The sequence below is a fragment of the Elgaria multicarinata genome, chromosome 2 (genome assembly GCF_023053635.1).
Source record: "Elgaria multicarinata webbii isolate HBS135686 ecotype San Diego chromosome 2, rElgMul1.1.pri, whole genome shotgun sequence".
Taxonomy (NCBI): domain Eukaryota; kingdom Metazoa; phylum Chordata; class Lepidosauria; order Squamata; family Anguidae; genus Elgaria; species Elgaria multicarinata.
In genome coordinates, this window is record NC_086172.1 from 150,233,430 (window position 1) to 150,255,445 (window position 22,016).

The 22,016-nt window shown below is 43.3% G+C and overlaps 1 protein-coding gene across 9 annotated transcripts in view; it reads left to right on the plus strand.

The window, feature by feature from the left end:
• The window catches only part of NRXN3 (neurexin 3), a 1,089,604-nt gene that overhangs the window by 906,252 nt on the left and 161,336 nt on the right, over positions 1-22,016 (plus strand). Inside the window, exon 15 of one of the 9 annotated variants that reach the window (XM_063117930.1) lies at positions 3,655-3,657. The exons of the other annotated variants lie outside the window; for them this stretch is intronic. Coding sequence (XP_062974000.1) covers positions 3,655-3,657 — 3 coding nt within the window. The remainder of the gene's footprint in view (positions 1-3,654; positions 3,658-22,016) is intronic. 9 annotated transcript variants of the gene reach the window in all.

Sequence of the window (22,016 nt, forward strand, 5' to 3'; positions counted from 1 at the left end):
GCCCAATCCAGACAGACATTCCAGAAGGATTCCATAGCCGATGGTATCAAACGTTATGCAGAGATCTGTCATGATCAGCCAAGATTCTTACTAATTTTGGCAAAACTCATCTACCCAGATGACCAAGATCGTATCATGGCCAGGTCGGAAGCCAGGTTCAAGTGGCCCTAGCAAGTTTCATCTAGAAGTGGCCCTAGAAAGTTTCATCTTTGTGAACCGCCTAGTGGGAATCTACACTGGTGTTATTCTAATGTTTTGAATGGGTTACTGTGACGCACAGCGTCACGTGACCCTGGGTCTCCAACGTTGTAAATGAGTCGTACTTACAGGTTCTATTTCTTAGTTCCAGCGTGGCTACAGATTCATGTGCCTCGTCCTACCGGTAATTTTCCTCTCCCAACCCAGAGCTGCTGGGTTTGCTCCGCCCACTTCCTGTTCTCCTTCCTTCGCCCCGCTTGCTATCTTATCTGCTACAGCAGATAAATCACACCAGCGTTATACTGTGCAATCACTGACAATTGCATGCAAAGGACTCAAAAGTTTTCCACCTTAGAATCTGCTTTTATTGTGAAGTATTCCCATGCATCCTGCCTTAAAATTTGAATCAAATTGGGTCATCGGTTGATTTTTTATGATTTTTTTTTAACATTTCCCCCCTCTTTGCTAAGGAGCTGAGGAGCGCTCAAAGGATCGCTGTAGCTCCGTGCAGGAAAATTAACAAGGGTCTCTTGGTCCCAGTCCAAAACTCATGACCAGCGGGGCTTAAATGCGGCTGCTGCTAAAACTTTTCAATTTGGTCTCCCATCCAAACCCTGACCAGACCCAACCCTGCTTCGCTTCAGCAAAGTGGCTGGCTCCTATGCGTTCAGGCAATTCCCCAGTACTTGTGTTAAGATGTTTTGGGAGGGAGGGAGTTTGTGTGTGCTTATGACTATTGCCCTGCACTGCTGGCTAGGAATGAGGCAGGCAGTGGGCGGAGCAAACCCAGCAACTCTGCTACGCTCAGAGGGAGGGAGAACAACGAAAAGATTTAACAATGTGCCCTGCAGTAACATTACAGCTACAGAGAACCGATACAGAGAACCACGTTAGAAAGGGACACTAGCAACGTTATAAGACTAGTGTAGATCCGGCCCTAGAGAGCTTCGGCTATTGGGCGGTATAGAAATGCAATAAATAAATAAATAAATCCTGGTAGGCCTCATATCTCTGGGAATCCTATCCAAAATCAAATGTAATTGTACAGCAGCAGTACGCTATGTTCTTGTCCAAGTCCATGTTAAAAATGATTATTGCTTGCCTGAGCTGCTTTCATTCTCTATACTGGATGGCAAGAATTTCATAATGGGCTTTGTATGTATGAAAGTTTTAAGCTTTGGGGTTTCTTGTACCAGCTTCATAAAATGTGCAGAACCCTGTGATCCTGTGTTTGGTAAGGTGATTCATTTCTAATTAGGCAGTCTAATGGCTTTCCCAAACTGACTCATCCATTGCTTTCACTTCCCTTTTTGTTTCATTCCCTTTTCATTTCCCCACAATCCTAATGAACCATTGCACAAATGGTATTCTTGTTCGTGGACCTCTGTGCTCAAGTCAGTCCTCCCCACCACTAGGCTCTTCAACATGGCAAGGCTACGTCAAAGCATAATTAAGGTCACCAAAGTCACTGAAAATGTGCTGCTCACCTGCCCTAAAATGCTCACTATTGCCACCATCCCTTCTCTTGGTGGCTTGTCACAGCTCCAGCTCATTTGCATACTGAAACCCCAGGTGGCTGTGAATTGGTTGAAATCATTAGCTACAAATGATGTAGCATTACATAAAGGCCTCCAGCAGCCACCCACCTCTAATTTGGATTGTGGATATGAAAGATTTGGAATTCCTCTTCTATTGTCTTATTTGGAATGCTGTTCCTACATGATTTCAGGAATTAAAGGACTATGGGTCAGGTTCTGCTCTTCGTTCATGATCTAATTGAACTCTCTGAAATGTTCTCGAGCCTCTTCTGAAGGAATGACATCATGTCAGTGTCACTCAAAGTATTACTTGACCCTGTTTAGGGAAACCATCCCACAGAATGTTTTTGACCTAATCTACCTGGCAGCTGGCTAAGTGTATTGAAGCCATTATATTCTTGAAAACAACAACAATACACCATCAGAGTGATTTAATAAAGGGTAGGCGGGTCTCTAAAAACAGGGTTAGAGCAATGATTTCCTGGATGCACCCACAGCACAAACAAATGGTCTCATCTTGGCTGATATTAAAGCAATAACTCTTGACACTTCACTCTTCCCACTGAAAGGAAGATAAAAGTCAATATGCACCTCCATTACAACTCATTGTTTCTCAAGAGCAGGTCAGTTTATTGCCATCTCAGTACAAGATGATTCCCCTCTTCCTTTTGCTTGCTCGACAAAGGTGTTCAGCTCCATCTGCATAAGCTGTATTGTAAGTGGTCTCAGCACCACCAAGAGGCACACTTGGGCAGCTGCTGGGGCCCAGGCACCCTAACGGCATGTCTAGATGGGGCGATATCCTGGGATCGTCCCTTTGTGTCCACATGACGCACAGGGGATCCCGGGATCATGGAGAGATGATCTCTCTCTTTCCCTGGGATATCGCCCTATCCTTTAATCCTGGTTTTTCCCACGGTCCCAGGATGATCCCGAGACCACAGGACATGTGACCGGCCGTCCTCGTGAGTAACCACAAGGAGCTGGGCACGGGGCACAGAGCTCCTCAGGAGCTCCATGCCCATCGAGGGTGGGGTGGGGGGAACGGGTTGGTGTTTTTTTTAAAAAAAACTACCTTAGTGCAGAAGTGCTCCTGAGCTCTTTTCTGATAAAAAAAAAAAAAAATGGCGTGCATGACATCCTCTTCCTCCCGGGACATCGCACACCATGTGTTGACACAGGGTGAAGATCCAGGAAGTAGGTAAGCCCAGGACCGCTCCCTCTCCGGCCCTCTACTTCCATAGGTGTAGACATGCCCATTTTTAAAATGAAACAAACCAACAGCCCCCACCCCTTTTAATCCTTTAACATGTTTTTCTGGCACTCTGGCATCTAATGGGCTCCCACTTCACAACTTGGATTTCCCCCTCACGCCCCAGAAGTTAAGATATCCCACAGCATCGCTGGAGGGGAGCAGGGCCTCTGCCATCATTTTGGGGCACATCCATCTTATTCCTCCACAGTGATCTAGAATGACTCATTCTCTCAACCACGAGGGGCAAATCCACAATGACATTTGGAAGCTGCTGGGCACTGGAGTGCTGGGAGGAATCTTGATTTTTGTTTTGTTTTTCAAGTTTAACAGGGAGCCTAGAGAAGGCATCAGGAGTGGAAAGAGGGTCCATCAGTGGTGGTAGGGATGTACAGACTGTGTAAAATCCATTCTTTCTGTGTTATGTATATTGTCAGGCACCTCTCGTTCCATCATCTGTCCATCGACGGAATCGGGTTGTTTTATTTATTTTTTAATTTGTGCAAATTTGTACGTACAGAAATGTACAAATTCTCTCAAAATGCACATTTTCATGCTTTAGTCTATAGGAAAAATGCACGTTTGGGGGGCATTTTTTAAATTTCTGCCTATTTTTCTATGATAAACAGTCCACAAGTCTGCAGAATCCCCCCAACAACAGGAAAGCCAGTCCGCTCTGGAATCCACAGGTCAGGTTCACGCACATCTGAACTCAATTGATTCTGTTGCAAATCTCTCCAACAACCCTAACTGGAAGGGGCCATAGAATGACACTTTGCTATAGCCCACCTTAATCCTGGAGCTGGTTTGGATATGACTTCTGGGTGGTTGAAATTAAGAGTGACTTCAGATGTCCATTTATTTATTTATTAATTATTTGTTAAATTTCTATCCCATCTTTCCTCCAAGATCCCAAGGGTGGTGTATATGACCACCCTCCTCCTCTCCATTTTATCCTCAAAACAACCCTGTTTGGTAGGTTTGGCCTCCCAGGTCCCAGTTCAACACTCTAACCGCTATACCACACCATCTCTCTCCACTTAACATCTTTTCATCTGTGCATATTACTATGTATGTGAGAGCAAATATTGCCCCAGCACATATACAGATTCTTGCCCAAATGTTGCCAAACATGCCTAGGGTATAGGAATAACTTAACACTGAAATGAAAAACAGCCCCCTTTATTCCATGGAATTACATTTTGTTCTATTTGCATTTATGCAATATGGCAGCAACATTCCTTAAAAATTCCCATAGTCAGTAAATGCATATTGGATGCTAAACTAAGTTTGAATTCATTGTATTGTATGTTTTAGAATAATTTATATTTTTGAAGCACAATATTATTGCCCCAAACGACGCTACAGGATGAGGTGGGTTAAACTATGTAATTAAATCCATTTATAAAAATATGTTAGGATTTAAGGCTTACTAGCAATTCTGTCCCAGTTTTCCAGGGAGCTAAGCTTGCAAAGATGCATTACAGCATAAGTTGTATGTGCTTTATCACTTTAGAAGAAACACATTCTTCTTTTGATAACCTGCCCCACAGTTCAGATGCTGAGGCCCTGGCATCCTATTTAGAAGACCCAGCCTACTTCCAACCAATCTTTGCATATTTATTATCAATCCATCAAATTCATAGACTCATTTGCAAAAATCTCAACATCTCTGATTTCTGTTCTGGCAGAAAGGAAAGACATAACCCTTCCAGTAATCGAGGCTGTGATTCTATGGGCGCTAGACACTGTCTAGATGGCCATGGGATTGTTCAGTTTCTGGGAACAGAGGTTGAAGCTAGGGCTCCCAGAAACCTTGCAGCTTGCCCTCTTCCCCACACCCTTGTAACCCGCATGGTTCTTCCATGTCTCCTCACTCAGAAATGGAGCACAACAGATGGGAAAATGGGGGCGGTCCCAGAACAGGGAAGAGAAGAGGCTGCAGAAGCTATGTTACATAGCTTCCTATGTGCCATGTGACCTCCCCCTCATGTTCTAAATCTCCCTGGCTAGACAGGCAAGAGCACCTGTCCAGCAAAAAATGAAGAACATGAGGTGAGGATCATCTCCATGCTTCAGCCACCCTGCATTGGATAGTCATCAGCCTCCGAGTTAGGGGGCTGACGACTATCTCCATAGGGTTGCACCCTTTGTGATATATTTGGAATTAGGCCTGGGTGAAGCTAAGGTGCCTAACATGATTGACTATTTTTCATTATCTCCCCAATTTTCAAATGTGGTGGGCATCTCAAAAGAGACTTGAGCATTTACTAGCATGGTTTCCCACAAACTCTTGATTATCCCAGTGTGTGTGTGTGTGTGTGTGTTGATTGGATGTGGAAGCAGAGACTTAGGCCATAGCTAAACGGGGCTTTATCCCAGGGCAATCCCCGGGATCATCCCTGTGCATTCACATGACACACAGGGCATCCTGGGATCAGGGAGGGATGATCCCTCCCTTGCCCCAGGATATGGCCCTACACGTTAGGCCCACTTTTTCCGTGGGCTGATCCCGAGACCGCAGAATGTGTGGGCGGCTGTCCCAGTTTGTCCCGGCTCCTCACGATTACTCACGAGGAGCTGTGACCCTCACACGGGGCACAGAATTCCTCAGGAGCTCTGCGCCCATCGGGGATGGGGTGGGGGGAGAGCAGGAATTTTTTTAAAAAAAAACACCTTTTGTGCATGAATGCTTGTGCGCTCCTTTCTCTTTAAGAAAAAAAAACCCAAAATGTTGTGTAAACAGAGGAGGAGATCTCACGATAAAAATATCGTGAAATCTTCACCACTCCGTTGCACTAGACTGGTAGGTCTAGCTGAGGCCTTAGTTAGCTGTGTAGCCACTGTGTGAACAGAGTGCTGAACTAGGTGGACCCGTGGTCTGATTCAGCATACCTCTTGTTATGTTCTTATGCTTCAGCATTTGTTATAGTATCAAATTCAAGCCAGAGCTCCCTTGAGGCAATTCTCTGCCCTGATTTTGAAGTGGCTCCTCTGACTCTGCCCCATCGGATTACCCATCGGAGAACCGCCCCTTTTCAGAGAACCATTCTAATCAATAGAAATTAATTAAATGCTTACAGCTCCCTCATTTTTAAAGATAAAGAGATCAAACTTGGCACAGTGATAGCTCTTAAGACGGGCTTTTTCCACGGCAAGTTTGGATCAGATTAGTTCATGCTTTGATTTTTAGGAATTTTGTAAATAGAAATTCCCACCATCTACGGCCAGAATCAGCGGCCAGTTAGTGTTTGCCATTCCCCCAAATACTGTGATTGGAGGAGAACATGGTCAGATACAGCACTGTGGCAATTCTAATTGGTTAGCTACCCTTCACCCCACTCAGCATCTTCCAAATATGGAGATACACACACACACACACACAGAGAGAGAGAGAGAGAGAGAGAGAGCAGGATAATTATGGAGACTTTAGAAGCACCAATTGGCTGCGGCTCCACTCTGAGATTATTTGATGGAACCATCCAATCTCCAATCTGGAAGATTGAATGCTCTGCAGATGTTTGCAGTTACCAGATAATTCCAGGGTGGAGTGCACACCCCTACTTTCTATGCGCTTCTGCCAGAGGTGGCTGATGGCTCTAATTTTGGTGGGGCTGTGATCCCCCCAAAAAGGTTCAGCATACTGGATAGCTCCTTTAGCGTTCTGGCTGGTTCTGACTGAAACCCAGTATGGATTTACAGCTCCACAAAAAACAGACACACCAACTTCCCCTGGCTTCAGCTGAACACACAAAGAAGCTTCTTCATGACTGGCAACACTGTTTCTATGCATGTTCAGCCAAACATGCATTCAGACCTTCCAGCTCAATGTGGGAATGCCAGGGATGGAGAGGGCAGAGTGGGGACATTGGAGGCAGGTCCAATGCAGCACCCTCACACATTCCTTATACGCATAGCAGTTTCCTGTCCAGGCATAACATCTGAACAGGGCATTGGGGAATGTATAAACATCCTAACATCTGTGGCAGTATATTTATGGGATCTTCAGAATGTTCAATCAGACTTTAATCTTCTGGGCCCTCCTCCTAAAGATAATACACGCATGTCGTTATAAGACTTGCACTTTTTGAGCTCTGGAACTAGAATTTCTGTCCATGCTTATGCCAACAGAAATCAATGCAGTTAAAAATATTGTTTGGCCAAACTTGGGATTTTGTATTTGCTCTGCAACACTTAATGAAGCACATTTGCACCTGGCTGCCTCACAGAGCTGCCGGCCCACCCTGAGTAAAAGCGCTGCTTTGACCTCCTCACACATGAGTTTACTCTGTATGCAAGCTCTGGTCTGTTTGGAAATGACATGTGCTGTATTAAATTACTCTCACAGACCTCGGGGTCCTGACACACCAGATTCTCTCGTATTAACAATATTCTCTTTGGGAATTCCACTTTGCCTCACTGCTGTGCGTAGAACACAGAGGCATATGGCTATCATGCCCTTAAATGCTTCTACATTTAACTCTGGGATGTCCTGGAGTGCAGACTGCTGTTAGACTAGAACTGTGCTGCATCCCAATGAGAGGCGTGGTGTTCTTTCTATCCAGCATGCTCTTGAGAGAGCCCTTGCTTCCATAGCTGAGGTTCTGGAACTTTTCCTGAACAGTCTTCCTGACTAGCCAAAGACCTTCCTTCATTGGGAAGACCTGGAGTTATTATTATTATTATTATTATTATTATTATTATTATTTATTTATTTATATAGCACCATCAGTGTACATGGTGCTGTACAGAGTAAAACAGTAAATAGCAAGACCCTGCCGCATAGGCTTACAATCTAATAAAATCATAGTAAAACAATAAGGAGGGGAAGAGAATGCAAACAGGTACAGGGTAGGGTAAGCAGGCACAGGGTAGGGTAAAACTAACAGTAGAAAGTAACAGTAGAAGTCTGCACAACATCAAGTTTTAAAAGCTTTAGGAAAAAGAAAAGTTTTTAGTTGAGCTTTAAAAGCTGCGGTTGAACTGCGGTTGAACAGTTGATGATGCAATACAATCACTTCTCTGTTTTAAGCCCTTTTTTGGGTGGGGCACGAATTTCATTTGATTCCTTTACCAAACTTTGCCAAAAAGTGCAAATTTCTTCTTAAACAGGATGGAAAAGACTCGGTATTTTAAAAATCCAAACATGGGAGACAGCACAATGGATAGATTCATCCATCCTGGCCCAGAGCTTAGAGTGCTTAGCTTTTAGAAGTCAGGGATTGAATTCCTGTGTCCTCCCCCATGCTTGTGATGCCACCTCTTTTTTTCTGGCAGGCTTCTCAGATTTGACAGCTACAGGGTGGAGAGTTATGACATGGCCATCTCCAAGAGGGAATAGCTGCACCTATTGGATTTGGCCAGTGCAGACGAGTGATAGTTTTGTTCAGTTCATCTGTTGATCAGAATTTACCAAAAATCACAAATTTCTTCATATGCAGCAGAGAAACGACTTGGATTTCGATCCAGACTTTCCCAATAAGGCACTGCTCTAGGAGCATTTCCCTTCCAGACATGCTTTGTGATGGAGCATGGCAGAGGAGATTTGTCAGTCTAATAAACCTCTAACACCCAGGCAGAGAAGGATCCACTTGTCTCCTCTTGCAAGGTACTTTCTTTTTCCCTCTCAGAAAATAATTTTTTGAGAGGGAAATTGGCCTCTAATTTACTCATGGCTTGTTATGAGTCCCCAGTGACATTTTGATCCGCTCACTGCAAAGCATATTAAATGAAAGAACTTGAGTGGCTCAGCTTTCAAGTCTTACTGACAGGACCATACAAAAAAACCCACTTTCCCCCTCCTACTTTATATTCCCTTTCAGAATGTATATGCCCTTTGCACACAAAAATGTTGCCATCCCAGTTGAAGAGACTGGCATTGTTGTGTCACTGTAACATCATTGTTTGTGTGTGTACACACACACACACACACACACACACACACACACACACATTCTGGGCCTGGTATCAGTGGTCAGCATGAGCAGGAAGCTGCTGAGGCCCCAGAGGTTAAGAAGGGCCCATCCCCTGCCCTGGTGGGAGATTCAGGACAGATCAAAGGAAGAACTTCTTCACACAGTGCACAGTTAAATTATGGAATTTACTACCACAAGATGCAGTGATGGCCACAAATTTGTATGGCTTTAAAATGGGATTGGTTAAATTCCTTGAGAGGGCTATCAATGGCTACTAGTCCTGATGGCTTTGTGCTACATCCAGTATCACAGGCAGTAAGCCTATGTACACCAGTTACTGGGGAATATGGGTGGTAGGGTGTTGTTGTATTTGTATCTTGCTTGTGGGTTCCTGGTTAGCAGCTGGTTGGTCATTATGTGAACAGAGGGCTGGACTAGATGGACCCTTGATCTGATCCAGCCTAGCTCTTCTCATGTTCTTATGACCCTGCTGAAGCTGAGGCTATCACCAGGGGTATGTAGATGGCAGTGGCAGCTCTTCCTCCTCCTCCTCCCCTCCTCCTCCTCCTCCTTGGCCCTTTCTACACCTAAGGATTATCCCAGGAAAATGGAGGGTCATCCCTGCCTGCTCCTGGGATCCCCTATATGTCATTTGGATGCACAGGGATGATCCCGGGACGATCCTGGGATAAATAGCTAGTGTAGACATGCCCCTTGTCTATGTGCCCAGCCCCTCCGCCAAGAGGAAGTGCCATGACAGGCAGCCAGCCATCCCTGCAGGCCCTGTAGCTCAGCATTTAAAATAAACCTTTTTTAAAAAAAACCTTACATGTTGAGTAGAGGCCATCAGGTGGCTGCTGCGCTAAATCAAGACTCCGTTCCATTTGCACACACCCTCCACTCCCTATCAGTCCTTCTTTCCATGTGACTTTGGACTCCAATGGCAGTGTGGGGTCCTGGTAGGAGTGGGAATCTAGAAGTGAGCAGTGAGATTTGGAATAGGATTGGAAAGCCATCTTCATCCTTCCATCAATGGGAGATACTAATACTGGACTATATGAAACTGAACACATGACGCTGCCCTTTATACTTAGACCATTGGCATATGGAACTACTGTTATCTAATGGGACCAACAGCAACTCTCCATGGTTTTAAACCAGAGTCTTTTCCAACCCTGCTACTAACACCTCTAACTGGAGATATCGGAGGTAGAGTTTGGGACCCAAGCTCATCTAAGCCCCATTGGTTTCAGTTGGGAAAATATGAATTTTCACTTAAAGGGAATGACTGTGGATAGATCCCACCCTTTGCTGTGCACTTGTGCACATTCCTGTAATAGAATCTGTTAGGCATCTTCTCAACAGATTATAGTAGTAACTGTGAATGCATAAGTCTGTGGGTGGGTGATATGGGCACTGGCCAAAAGCATATGATAATATTTATATGATGCATGATCTCAAATGTATATATTTGAAAACATTTGATGATCTGTGTTAGGAGAAGGGGGTAAATTACGATCTGCAACTTGGCCCCAAAGCTGTTAGCTGTGAGTAATCACTATTTGAAATTCAAGTTCTTTTGACAAGCGTATGGCATGTTTCTGGAGCCAGTTTGCTTTCCAAATGCAATTACAAGTTTGAACGTCCTCTAGTATTCTGCAACAGTCCATTAACATTTGCTACTTTGGGGGACATGCCTGCTAGGAAATACATTTGAGAAAATATATTGTTTGCGTAAGGCATAGATAAAAGAAACATGAATGTTGGCAAAAAAAAAAGCCCCTCAAGCACAGACATTTTGAAGACATGTTTCATAATCTTAGCCCGGCTTTGGCAACTAAAAAAGGCAGATAATGTGAATCTACAGGGAGTGTCCACCCACTAGGGCAAAGAGGAAAATGTTTCTGGTCCAGAGGGTAATGGTCCTTAGAGAGCTTTCATTCATTTCACTCATTCATTACATTTCTATGCCACCCAATAGCCAAAGCTCTATGGACAGTTTACAAAGATTAAAAAACTTAAAAATTCAATATTGTACATAATATAAATAAATTTGTATACAAAATTAAACAGTCAGCATGCACGCACACACACACACACACACACACACACACACACACACACATATTTCTAAACAGTTTTAACAATCGACAGTAAGAATCCCAGAACATGATTAAAAACCTTATCATACACTGGGAAATGCCTCAGAGTGGAAGAAGGTCTTAACCTTGTGCCAAAAAGATAATGATGTTGCCCCCAGGTGGGCCTTGGGGGCACCCACTAAGAAGGCCATGGAAGGTGGCCCTTGTCTCACATGCAAGCTTCTGTCATATAAATATATATAAAAAAACACTAAACAAAATACCATAGATAGCAATAAGAACCAATGGCAATAAAATAGCACCAAAACAATGATAGCAATAGAAAGCAACATCCAGCTCATCACAAAATAATTGAAGCAAATAAAATAATTCAGCACCAGATCAATTAACATTAGGAAAATATACTTATCACGTAAAAGCATTTTAGAGTGTTACAAGTGTTTAATACCCAATTGATGTCTTGCAGTGATGGTGCCATATGACAGTGTTTACTGTTTAATTAATAAAACTGCATGTAGTCTTTGTATTAATGTGTGTATATATATATATATAGGTGCCATTTGAAAATAAAACGGATACAATAGATCGGGACATTATGACATAGAAATAAAGTTTTTAGTTCCAGAATGGCTGTATTCTCAAAATGACAGGATTCCATGAAAGACACAATGCAGAGGAAAGGGCTGCTTAGGAATCAACACAGAAGTATTGGGGCTTTATGGCTCAGAAAGGAAGATCTGGTTTGCTTTTTGTTTCTTTAAACCTTGTCTGCTTTGCTTGCTATTTATACCCTGCAGGGAAATGATTGGGAGCTGCAGGTATTGCCAAAAGGCTTCCAAGGCAGATATTTTCATTTTGTTTTTGACAAGGCTCATTGAGAGGTGGGGGAAGTATGCCTTACTTTTCTTGGCTCACGTTTGGATGACAGCGTAGAAATTAGAAACACATCCCGGCTGTTATGACAGCCCTGTTTCTTGAAACCATCTAATTAACGCCTTGGGTTTTCTTTAGCATGAAAGAGTGCTGTGTAGCTAATAGAACAAATAAAGATTCCCACTGCATTCTTCTTTGTCGGTGGGGTGAGCTGTCACAGAAATGGGAGCGACATCTGTCACTGCGAGCTCTTGGATTTGGCACAAGCTGCTTGACAAGACCTGAATGACAGCTGGGACCACTGTAACTGCAATCTGAGTGTATTTACCCTCTGCATGCACAATTCTTCACTGAGGAACATGGTAACTTTGGAGTAAGAATTTATATGGATCCAGTCTGGAAGATGAATGCTGACAAAGTGATCTAATAGGATGACGAGATTCTCTCCAAACAGAGATACAAGGTAAAACACCCCCAATAGGTCTCTACCCTCATTGGGTCTATCTCTGTTTGCTCCTCATACTCTTTCTCATCATTGCTCTCACTTGTTTGCTTGATAGGTAGAGGGCCAGTGAGCAAGTTGGCAGAGGCATCTACTACTTCTTCTTCTCACCACCACCATTGTCTGGGCCAGAGTGAGAGGCAGGTGAAGAAGCAGACTGTAGTGGTGAAGAGGAGAAGCAACTCCATAGGGCTAGTCAGTGTGCCCTTGCCAGGGTGTGGGCCCTCATTAGGTGCCCAGCCATGCCTACCCTTGATGCCAGCCCTGCAATTGGGTACTAAGCTGAAAGCCAATTCAGCAAGATCAAAATACAAATTATGCCAGTTTGAGGTTTCTTTACTGAGGTCATTGCAGTAATTGGCTACTTAAATCTCCAAAGTCCTAACAGGAGAGTATAGTCATTAGTAGGGGTGTGCACTACACCCTGGAATTATCTGGTAACCACGAACATCCGTGGAGCATTCGATCTTCCAAAGTGGAGATTGGTCGCTTCCAAACCCATTGATTAATATCAGAGCAGAGACATGCCCAATTGGAGCTTCTAAAGTCTCTGGAATTATCCTGGTGTGTGTGTGTGTTTGTGAATTTAATATCTCCATATTTGGAAGACACTGAGTGGGGTGAGGGGTAGCTTTGATATTGACTTCTGCGGCTAACCAGTTAGGAATTAACACAGTGCTGTCCATGACCGTGTTCTCCTCCAATCGCAGTGTTCAGGGGAGTGGGAAACACTAACTGGCTGCTGATTCAAGTGGTTGGGGCAGAGGGGGAGGGAGTGTGTTTCTGCTTGGACTCATAGAAGTCAATCATCTACATTTCCAAAGTGTGAAAGTGCTGCTGGGCTGGTTGGTTGGCATCATGAGAGAGAACGCTTCTACATCTGAGTCAGGCACAGGCAGGCTCTTTTTTTCAGTGGCTGTGCAGGGTGGTGGTGGTCTGTTTAATAGATCTGGAGGGCACCAGGTTGGAAAAGACTGGAGTGGGGAATATATATATATATATATATATATATATATATATATGAGACATGAATGGATCTGATTTAAACCTTAATGGAGCTTTGACTCGAATTTCTAGGCAGAAGACCCACTTTGCACACCCCTAGTCATTAGTTGCTTCTTTTCACAAGTTGTTTGCACAAGTTGCTTTCTTTCAAGAATACATTATTTTAAGACATACATCTTGTTGATCAGATGAAATACATTGAGAACTAGGAATAAGAGAAGCATGGATGCCCGAGCTCATCGAGCTTCTCTGAACTCCACTTCAAAGCTTGGTTCGCCTTGCACCCATTTTCATTTGTGACCTCTTTTTCCTTTCATTAGAATGAGAAAAGTGCACATTTTGAACAGGAAAAGTGTGCATTTCTGTGCACATTTTTTTCAAAAGTGTGCATTTTCCCCCATTGATTAAAGTGTGAAAATGCATTTTTTTAAAAGTAAAATAAAATAAAAAGTGCATTTTAAAGTGCCCATTTCTTCCAAAATACAAGTTTGGGAATGTGCTCCTATGTTTGGGGTTTTGAACAGGGCAAGTTCTGATGATTTGTCAACTGAAATGAAATTCTTAATACATCCCTATTGGGAGCCAGAGTTTTGTAGTTGGAAGTGAAAAACCTAGGGATGTCAGAGAAATCTTCAGTGGACTTGAATGAGTTTGGATTTCTATGAATCCAACTCATGGATACTGCAGCAGGCTGGCTTTTTCTGAGCCATGCTAATCACAGGGAGTTGCAGACCAGTTTTTTTTTTTTTACTTTCCAGGCTTGTATGCAAATGTATGTGGAAAAACAAAATCAACCCCCTGACCCTAACATGCACATTTTGCGAGGATTTGCACATTTTGGCAGGATTTGTGCATTTTCAGGAGTGCACATTTGCGCAATTGTGCACTTCCCAACATCAACACAACTTCAGGAAATTGAGCAAAATCCAATTCTAACGATGAGTGGATGATGGAACAAAAGATGCCTGACAATCCACGGGGAAATAGATGGAACGGATTAACAAAATCCATATATCCCTGTCCAAACCTGTCTCAAAGAAGAAGAAGAAGAAGAAGAAGAAGAAGAAGAAGAAGAAGAAGAAGAAGAAGAAGAAGAAATAATAATAATAATAATAATAATAATAATAATAATTTATTTCTTACCCACCTTCTTTAAAAGAGCGTATAAAACCAATACAATATTAAAATAACATTCAGGACATCTTAAAATTCTTAGGTTTAAAATTCTTCTGGGTAGGCCTGTTGGAAGGGATTAGTCTTTATGGCTGCCTTAAACTCAGAGAGAGTATTAAGCCGACGAATCTCCTCTGGCAGGTCCCTCCACAGTCTGGGGGCGACAGAAGAAATGTTCCTCTGGGTAACAGTTGTCAGCCTAGTTGTGGCTGACTGGAGCAAACTCTTCACAGAGGACCTGAGTGTGTGGGGTGTATTGTACGGGAGAAGGCAATCCCACAGGTAACCCGGACCCAAACCATGTAGGGTTTTAAAGGTAATGACCAACACTTTGTACTTCAGCTGGAAACTAATTGCAATAATACAATATTGATTCCATTGAAAGGAGCACAAAGGGAGCCTGGAAATGAACGGAATGATGTTCATGGTTCAGTTTTGCAGGATCCAAAAACTGACTTTCATGATGAGAGACAAGAAGGTAGTAACCAGATTTGAGAAACAAACGCGTACATGATTGTGAATAGCAGGTCAGTGATCATATAGTGCCCCTGCTTTTAGGTCCTAACAGAGGTAGAAGAGAGTCCCCATCAATAATCCTTTGAACATTTCTGCCATATTTACTGTATCCAGACCTTTGCCAGCCTAGCACAAATGTTTATTGCCATAGAAACCCTTTCATCTAATTGTTAAAAGAGACTCTTTAATCAGATATTTTAACACAGACATGGCCTTAACTAAATAAATGATTTGTTTTCAGTGAAGCAATTTAGGATTCCTATTTCTCCTACATTTTGCAAAAGATTCTCAACTTTTGAGAAATGCAGAAATATTTATTTTTATTTATTTATATACGTGCTGGGCTCAGCCTAAAAAGCCCTACATGGTTCTTGATTCCAATACCTCAAGGGCCACCTCTCCCTGTATCAATCTACCCAGACCCTGAGGTCAACTTCACAGGCCCTTTGCTGCTTTTTGCCTCTAAGAAAAGCTCATGGGTGTCAGTACAGGAACCAGCCTTTTGCGGATAGAGGAAGAAGTCAGGAAATAACGACTCAGACACCAGAGCTTGGGTAAACTAGGGCCTCTTTATTAAACATTGGTAAATTCACCCCTCCCTGGACCTGCACATGACAGTGCGGGAATCTAATTGCTCTTTCTCCAGGCGACTAGCCTTGGTTATGGGCGAGGCACTTGGCCAAGCCAGGAATCTGGTAAAAACCCAGCTCCTTTCTTATGCTACACATATGTGTTTGAGGGAAACCATCCCGCCCCACCCCCAATTGTGCCACTTAACACCGAGTAGGTGAGATAGTCAGGTCCCCAGAGGCAGGCCATATCCTGGGACTAGGGCCGCTGAACCCCCAGGGGACCAGGCCTCAGAACCTGCCAATCGCCATGAAGGTGCCCAACGAGTGCTCACCAACCTCATCCGGTCATAAGATTCCCGCACAACCCTGCGTTGGTCTAATTGACCTAATTATCCACCCTCAATTTAGTTTAAGTTCCAGTATGAAGTAGGGGAAAACCTGTATAGGCAAAGTTCCTACTCAGCCCCCCATGCAAAAGGGGCGACTGGCTAGTCCCATACTAGACTTTTAAAGAGGGAGGGATGGTGGGAGCCGCGACAACGAAAGAGGCCTGGGGTGTGTGTGGGGCTCGCTTTAAAGACAAACCCCACCCACGCCTCACCATAGAAGGTGGATCGTTCTTCCCCCTCTTCCCTCCCACAAAAGCCTGCCCCCACCCTAGCCATGGTGGCAGGGCAGGAAAGGTACTTCTGCAATAGCCCTGTACTAACGGAATCTCTTCTCAAGGAAGCTTGCCTAGCATCAACGTTGTCATCTTTTCAGTGCCAAGCAAGGACATACTTATTATCCCAGGCATTTGGGTGTTTAGTTATGGCCCAGTTGCTGTGGGCTACTTTTGTGATGTTCATTCTGGGCTGTGAGCTGGGGGGTGGGGTGCGTGGATTTGTGGCCAAATATTTTTTCATATTGCATTGTTTTAGTAGAGATGTATGAACATTTCATTCGTGTTAGCAAATCATATGACTACGTCCCATTCACAGCCCCAGATGTGAACAGGAAGGCAGTTCTCAGAATTTTTTCATCATTTCCCAAACTTGTGTTTGCATTTCAAAGTGCACACTTGTGCAAATCCTTCCCCACCCCATGAAATCTGCATTTTCCGGCTTTAGCCTATGGGGGAGATGAACATTTCTGGTTGGGGAAAATGTGCATTTCTTTAAAAGAGGTGTTTGGTTTTTTTCAATTGGGAAAACCTGGATTTCTAAAAAAAAAAAAAGTGTCTTTTTCCTGATCTAAAAACATTCTTGAGATTTGTTGTAAGAAGGCAGTATCATGAGCCAGAAGAAATTGCAGGGCAGTCTATTTTTCCCTTTGGATGCATACAATGCCTCATAACCCCATGGCAGACTGATTTAAAAAATGGTAAAATTTAACTTGTCACAATATTTATCCCCTTTCCTGAAAGGTGACCTCTGATGAGAGCAGAAGGACGTGAATGATTTTAATCTGCAGTAACAATGGAGAACCAGTCCTGACCGACCCTGGCAGTATAAATATATAAAATGACAGATTATTCTGCTGCTTCCTCCTCCCCCTCTGCCCAGACATACACATACACACGCTATAATGCACGGCTAAATTCCAATTGTGCTTTATCTCTCAGCTGCTGCCCCAGTGATTAATGCTGTGCTTTCTGGGAGACTGGGAAATGAGGGGAGACAGGAAGGGAGGCCGGGAGAAGCGATATGTATTTCTGGTGCTGTTTATCATTATCATTATTCCTTTATAATAGTTTTCCCTCCTGTTAGAAGAGCTTAATTTACTACAGGAGCAGGGGGCATGACAGGTGAGAGTAGAGTGGATGGCAGGTGGATAGATGGGCGAAAGCAAGGACAAAGATAGGAAACAGTGCTGTTGTAAGGAGGGAGCAGTTTAAGGAAGGGTGAGGGGGGTAGATTTAGAAGCTGCACCACTTCCTCAGCCCTGGGGCTGTATGTGATGCTGTATGTATGATGAGGGCCACACATTCACATGTGCACACATACACTCAGACACAGCATGCATGTGCACAAACACACATACCTGTGATCTGAACACAGAATATTGTTTCATTGTTGCTTGCACTGATGGGGAAAGACCTATCTTTGTGAATATCTCTGCAGAAAGGAATGGAGAGTCTTCTCTCCCTCCTTTCCCACCTGCCACAGGATCCTGATAGAGACAACCCTTTCTCACTGCTAGAAGCAATGGGGAACAAGAGATCTGAGTGTGGGGGGACAGGGGTGCCAGTCCTCCTGCTCCTTTTCTGGAGTGGAGAGGTCCTTCTTGCTAGTGGTTCCACAGGCTTCAAGATACAATTGAGAGAACTGGGCATATTTAGCCTAGAAAAGAGAAGACTGAGGGGAGACATGATAGCACTCTTCAAATATTTAAAAGGTTGCCACACAGAGGAGAGCCAGGATCTCTTCTCGATCATCCCAGAGTGCAGGACACAGAATAATGGGCTCAAGTTACAGGAAGCCAGATTCTGTCTGGACATCAGGAAAATCTACGACAATGGAACCAATTACCTAGGGATGTTGTGGGCTCTCCCATACTAGGCATTCAAGAGGCATACCTGTCAGGTATGCTTTAAGGTGGATTCCAGGGTTGGACTTGATGGCCTTATAGGCCCGTTTCAAGTCTGCTATTCTATGATTCTATGATTTATCTGAATGCACCTTTAGTACTCCTTATGTCCATGTAGTCATTAGTATCAAGAGTGCTTGGCTAACATGTGGAATAACATCTGTTGGTTGGTTGGGAGTACAGGAAGGAGCTCTAGTAATGAATCATGCTGTGAGTCCTTCCCAAGCTGATTCCATGCTTGAGAGAGCCCTTGGTGTACTGCCCCCACCAGCAGTAAGTATGTTCCCCTGATAAGACCAAGTTAATTTTTCCCCATGGATGCTAAAAGGCTGCCATTTCCCCACAATGCCCTAAAAGACTCCATTTCCCACAGTGCCCTGGAGCGCCAGACAGAGTGTCATTCTGGGACAATACGAGAAATTTAAAATGGTGGCTGCCCGTCTCCAGTCGGTTCCATACAGCTGCCATTTAAAATCTTTCACTATGTCCCAGAGCACCCAGCATCAGCCCTGATTGATGCAATGGAATCTGAAGGACAATTGTGTTCTGATCTGACATTAGTCTTGGAAGTATGAGAGCTTTATCACACCAGCGTTATACTGTGCAATCACTGTGAATTGCGTGCAAAGGACTCCGAAGTTTTCCAGCTTATAATCTGCTTTTATTATGAAGTACTCCCATACATCCTGCTTTAATTGCACTTCTTAACCAAAAGAAGTGCATTATTTTGCTACTAATTTTTGAGCGTATCATTTGTTGTTTTCCGAGTGGCCACTGGGGCGCAGGAGCAGGATTTGAAGAAAAATTGAACAAATGCTTACATCTGTATAAACTTTAAAGATAAAGACATCAAAATTGGCACAGTAATAGATATTAAGGAGAACTTTAAGCATACCAAATTTGAATTAGATTGGATCATCTGTTGATTTTTTAATGATTTTTTTTTACATTTCCCCCCTTAAACCCATTTCCTGGTATGCAAAGGATCTAGCTTCCCGGTAGCAACAACAACAACAACAACAATGACAACAGCTTAGCGCTGTAGGGGATAATTCAAGGGAAACAGGTACGTGGGATGAAGCTCTGAATTAGGTTAGTTCGCTTAAAAATCCAAACCATACCAAATGAAAGTATCCAGCATCCCTATTTTGAACCCATGTCCCATAGGTCCAGGTATCTTCTTTTTTTTTACTTCAAATCGTGATTAATTCAACAGCATGATAATTAAAAGAAACTCTAAACCTTGTTATTCATTTGTCACATTTCTGTCTCCCTCTGAGGAGCTCAGAGTAGTATAGAAGGGCTTCCTTTTATCTGCAAAACAACCATCCATGGTTGCTGATTGTTATGAACCGCCCAGAGAGCTTTGGCTATTGGGTGGTATAGAAATGCAATAAGTAAATAAATTGGGCTGAGATCTCAAAGGCATGGCTGAGCATGGAATTCAATTCAAGTCTCCCCAGTCAAAGTTCAACACACAATCCACTGTACCAAACAAGGGAAGTGCAACTCAGCAAAACTTGCATTTGTTGAGATTCTCCCATTTTCATCTTAAAGTTTGTTCTGACTCATGTCTGTATCAGATTGCTCTTTTTGGCACAAATATTTATGCATATTTTCATGGAAACATTCTTCTCCCATTGACTAAAGCATTTGTGTGCATATTTTTCAAATGTACACATTTTTTCATACACATTTTTCAAAAGTATGTGGTGTGTGTTTTTGTGTTTTTTTGGAACACATGTTGTTGTTGCTGTTGCTCAAATTGCATCACAGGCTCAGAAAGGTACAGACTTTGGAACAAAGATTGTGTTTGGGTCCTTATTTGGTTTTGGGAGGTGCGTGTTGGGTAAATTCTGGCCAAAATCAAACTGAAATGAACTTCTCAGCCATCCCTGTACCAAACTGAGTTTCTTTGGAAGAATGTGTCTTGTCTGCCTACGGGACTGGCAGTAAATAAATTAAAAAATGAAGATGTGCATGCAGGTATGAGAATCTTAGCCTGGATCTGCATGTCTAAAGAAAGCAAATGAGCATGATTTGGGCCATAGCTAGACTTAAGGTTTATCCCTGGATTGTCCAGGGGTCAAACCTGTTCATCTAGGTGACACACAGGGGATCCAGTGCTCAGGCAGGGGCGAACCCTGGATGATCCCAGGATAAACCTTAGGTCTAGCTGTGGCCTTGGATAGTCAAAGGAGGTACAAAGAACAGTTGAGAGAGGTCCTCTCAGGGAGGAATTAGAGCTCACACTGAACATAAGAAGAGCCTGGTGGATCAGAGCAAAAGCCTATCTAGTCCAGCATTCTGATCCCAGAAGCAGGACATGGATGCAATAGCAACCTCCCAATCATGTGCCCCAGCAACTGGGATTCAGAGGCAATATCCTGGAGGTAATACATAGACATCATGACTAATATCAGACAATCTGTATATCCTGTAGAAGATTGTACATAAAGTAGTAGTAGTACTTGTTGTTTTTCCAACCTTGATTTTCAACCTTGGGGACCCCAGGCCAGTAAAACCTGATAGATATAGGAGATTGGATGAAGGTGGTTGTTGAGGTATTGGAATGCATGTAAATAGTGGCAGTGGTGAATGTAAATATTGGCTGTAAAAATACAACTTGACCCTCTCACTGGCTTCCCAATCATATCATTGGGAAGGCTTCTGTGCTAATTGCAGTGCTGTAGTGTCTTGTCATTTATCCAAATGAAATCTTACTTTGGGAAACCACATCTTTGCAATGTGCTTTACAGTGGAGCTTTGCTTTTGAAAGACAGTTTATTTGCTCCCATCAAAAGCCTTGTTTGAATGGCATTCAACTGCTGGTTAAGAATGTTGCAGCCTGTGGGAGTATCAATTAAAACCAATTATAACTTGATTGACTCGCCTTGGCACCAACAGAGTTCTCTCTGGCTAGGCAAGATGAAGGTTCTGCTTCACCATCTCCTATAGAGATGATCACGATATTCAGAAGACAGGCTGTCCAAACAGATTTGTGGTTTGAACCCCAGAGGGCCACCAGCCTTCATGGGAAGCCACAATGTTGTGCTGTATGTAAAATCAGCTCTTGCACAGAATGTAAGAAAAGATTAACCATCTCACTGTTCATGTGAGTGAATAATCAGAGAACTGGATGTTCTACCCTTTCTGAAATTTGTACAAATATAAGGACACATGCATTGTATATGAAATTGTATATTTATGGACACCTACACTATCTAGCTCCTCCCTCAAATTCTTAAAGTGTCATATTCTCATACTAATCTAATTTCCAAATTAAGGAGCACTGTGAAGGTCTCATCTCTGTTCTCTGGGTTTTTTTTAGTGAGCCGGGGTTATTATTTCCCCTAAAAATAAAGAATGTAAGACAGCGTTCCCCAAACTGGTGCTCTCTAGATTTTTAGGTCCACAACTCTTATGACCCATGACCATTGGCCATGCTGCTGGAGCTGATGGGAGTTACAGTCTAAAACATCTGGAGGGCATCAGGTTGGGAGAGGCTGAGTTAAGAAAAGCCTAGCTGGATCAGACAAAACTCACATCTAGTCAAGCATCATGTTTCTTGCTGTGGCCAACCAGATCTTTCCCCAAAGGCCATTGGCAAGGCATATGAATGAGCCTTTCACCACTCTTGTCCCCCTCCAGCAACTGTTATTTACTAGTATACTGTCGGTGAGCATTTAGCCATCATGTCTAACAGCTGTTCATTGATATACCTCTCCTCCATGCATTTATCTCAGCTTCTTTTAAATGCCTTCTGAACTAGTGGAAATGGAAAGATGTTCTGTCTTGTGAT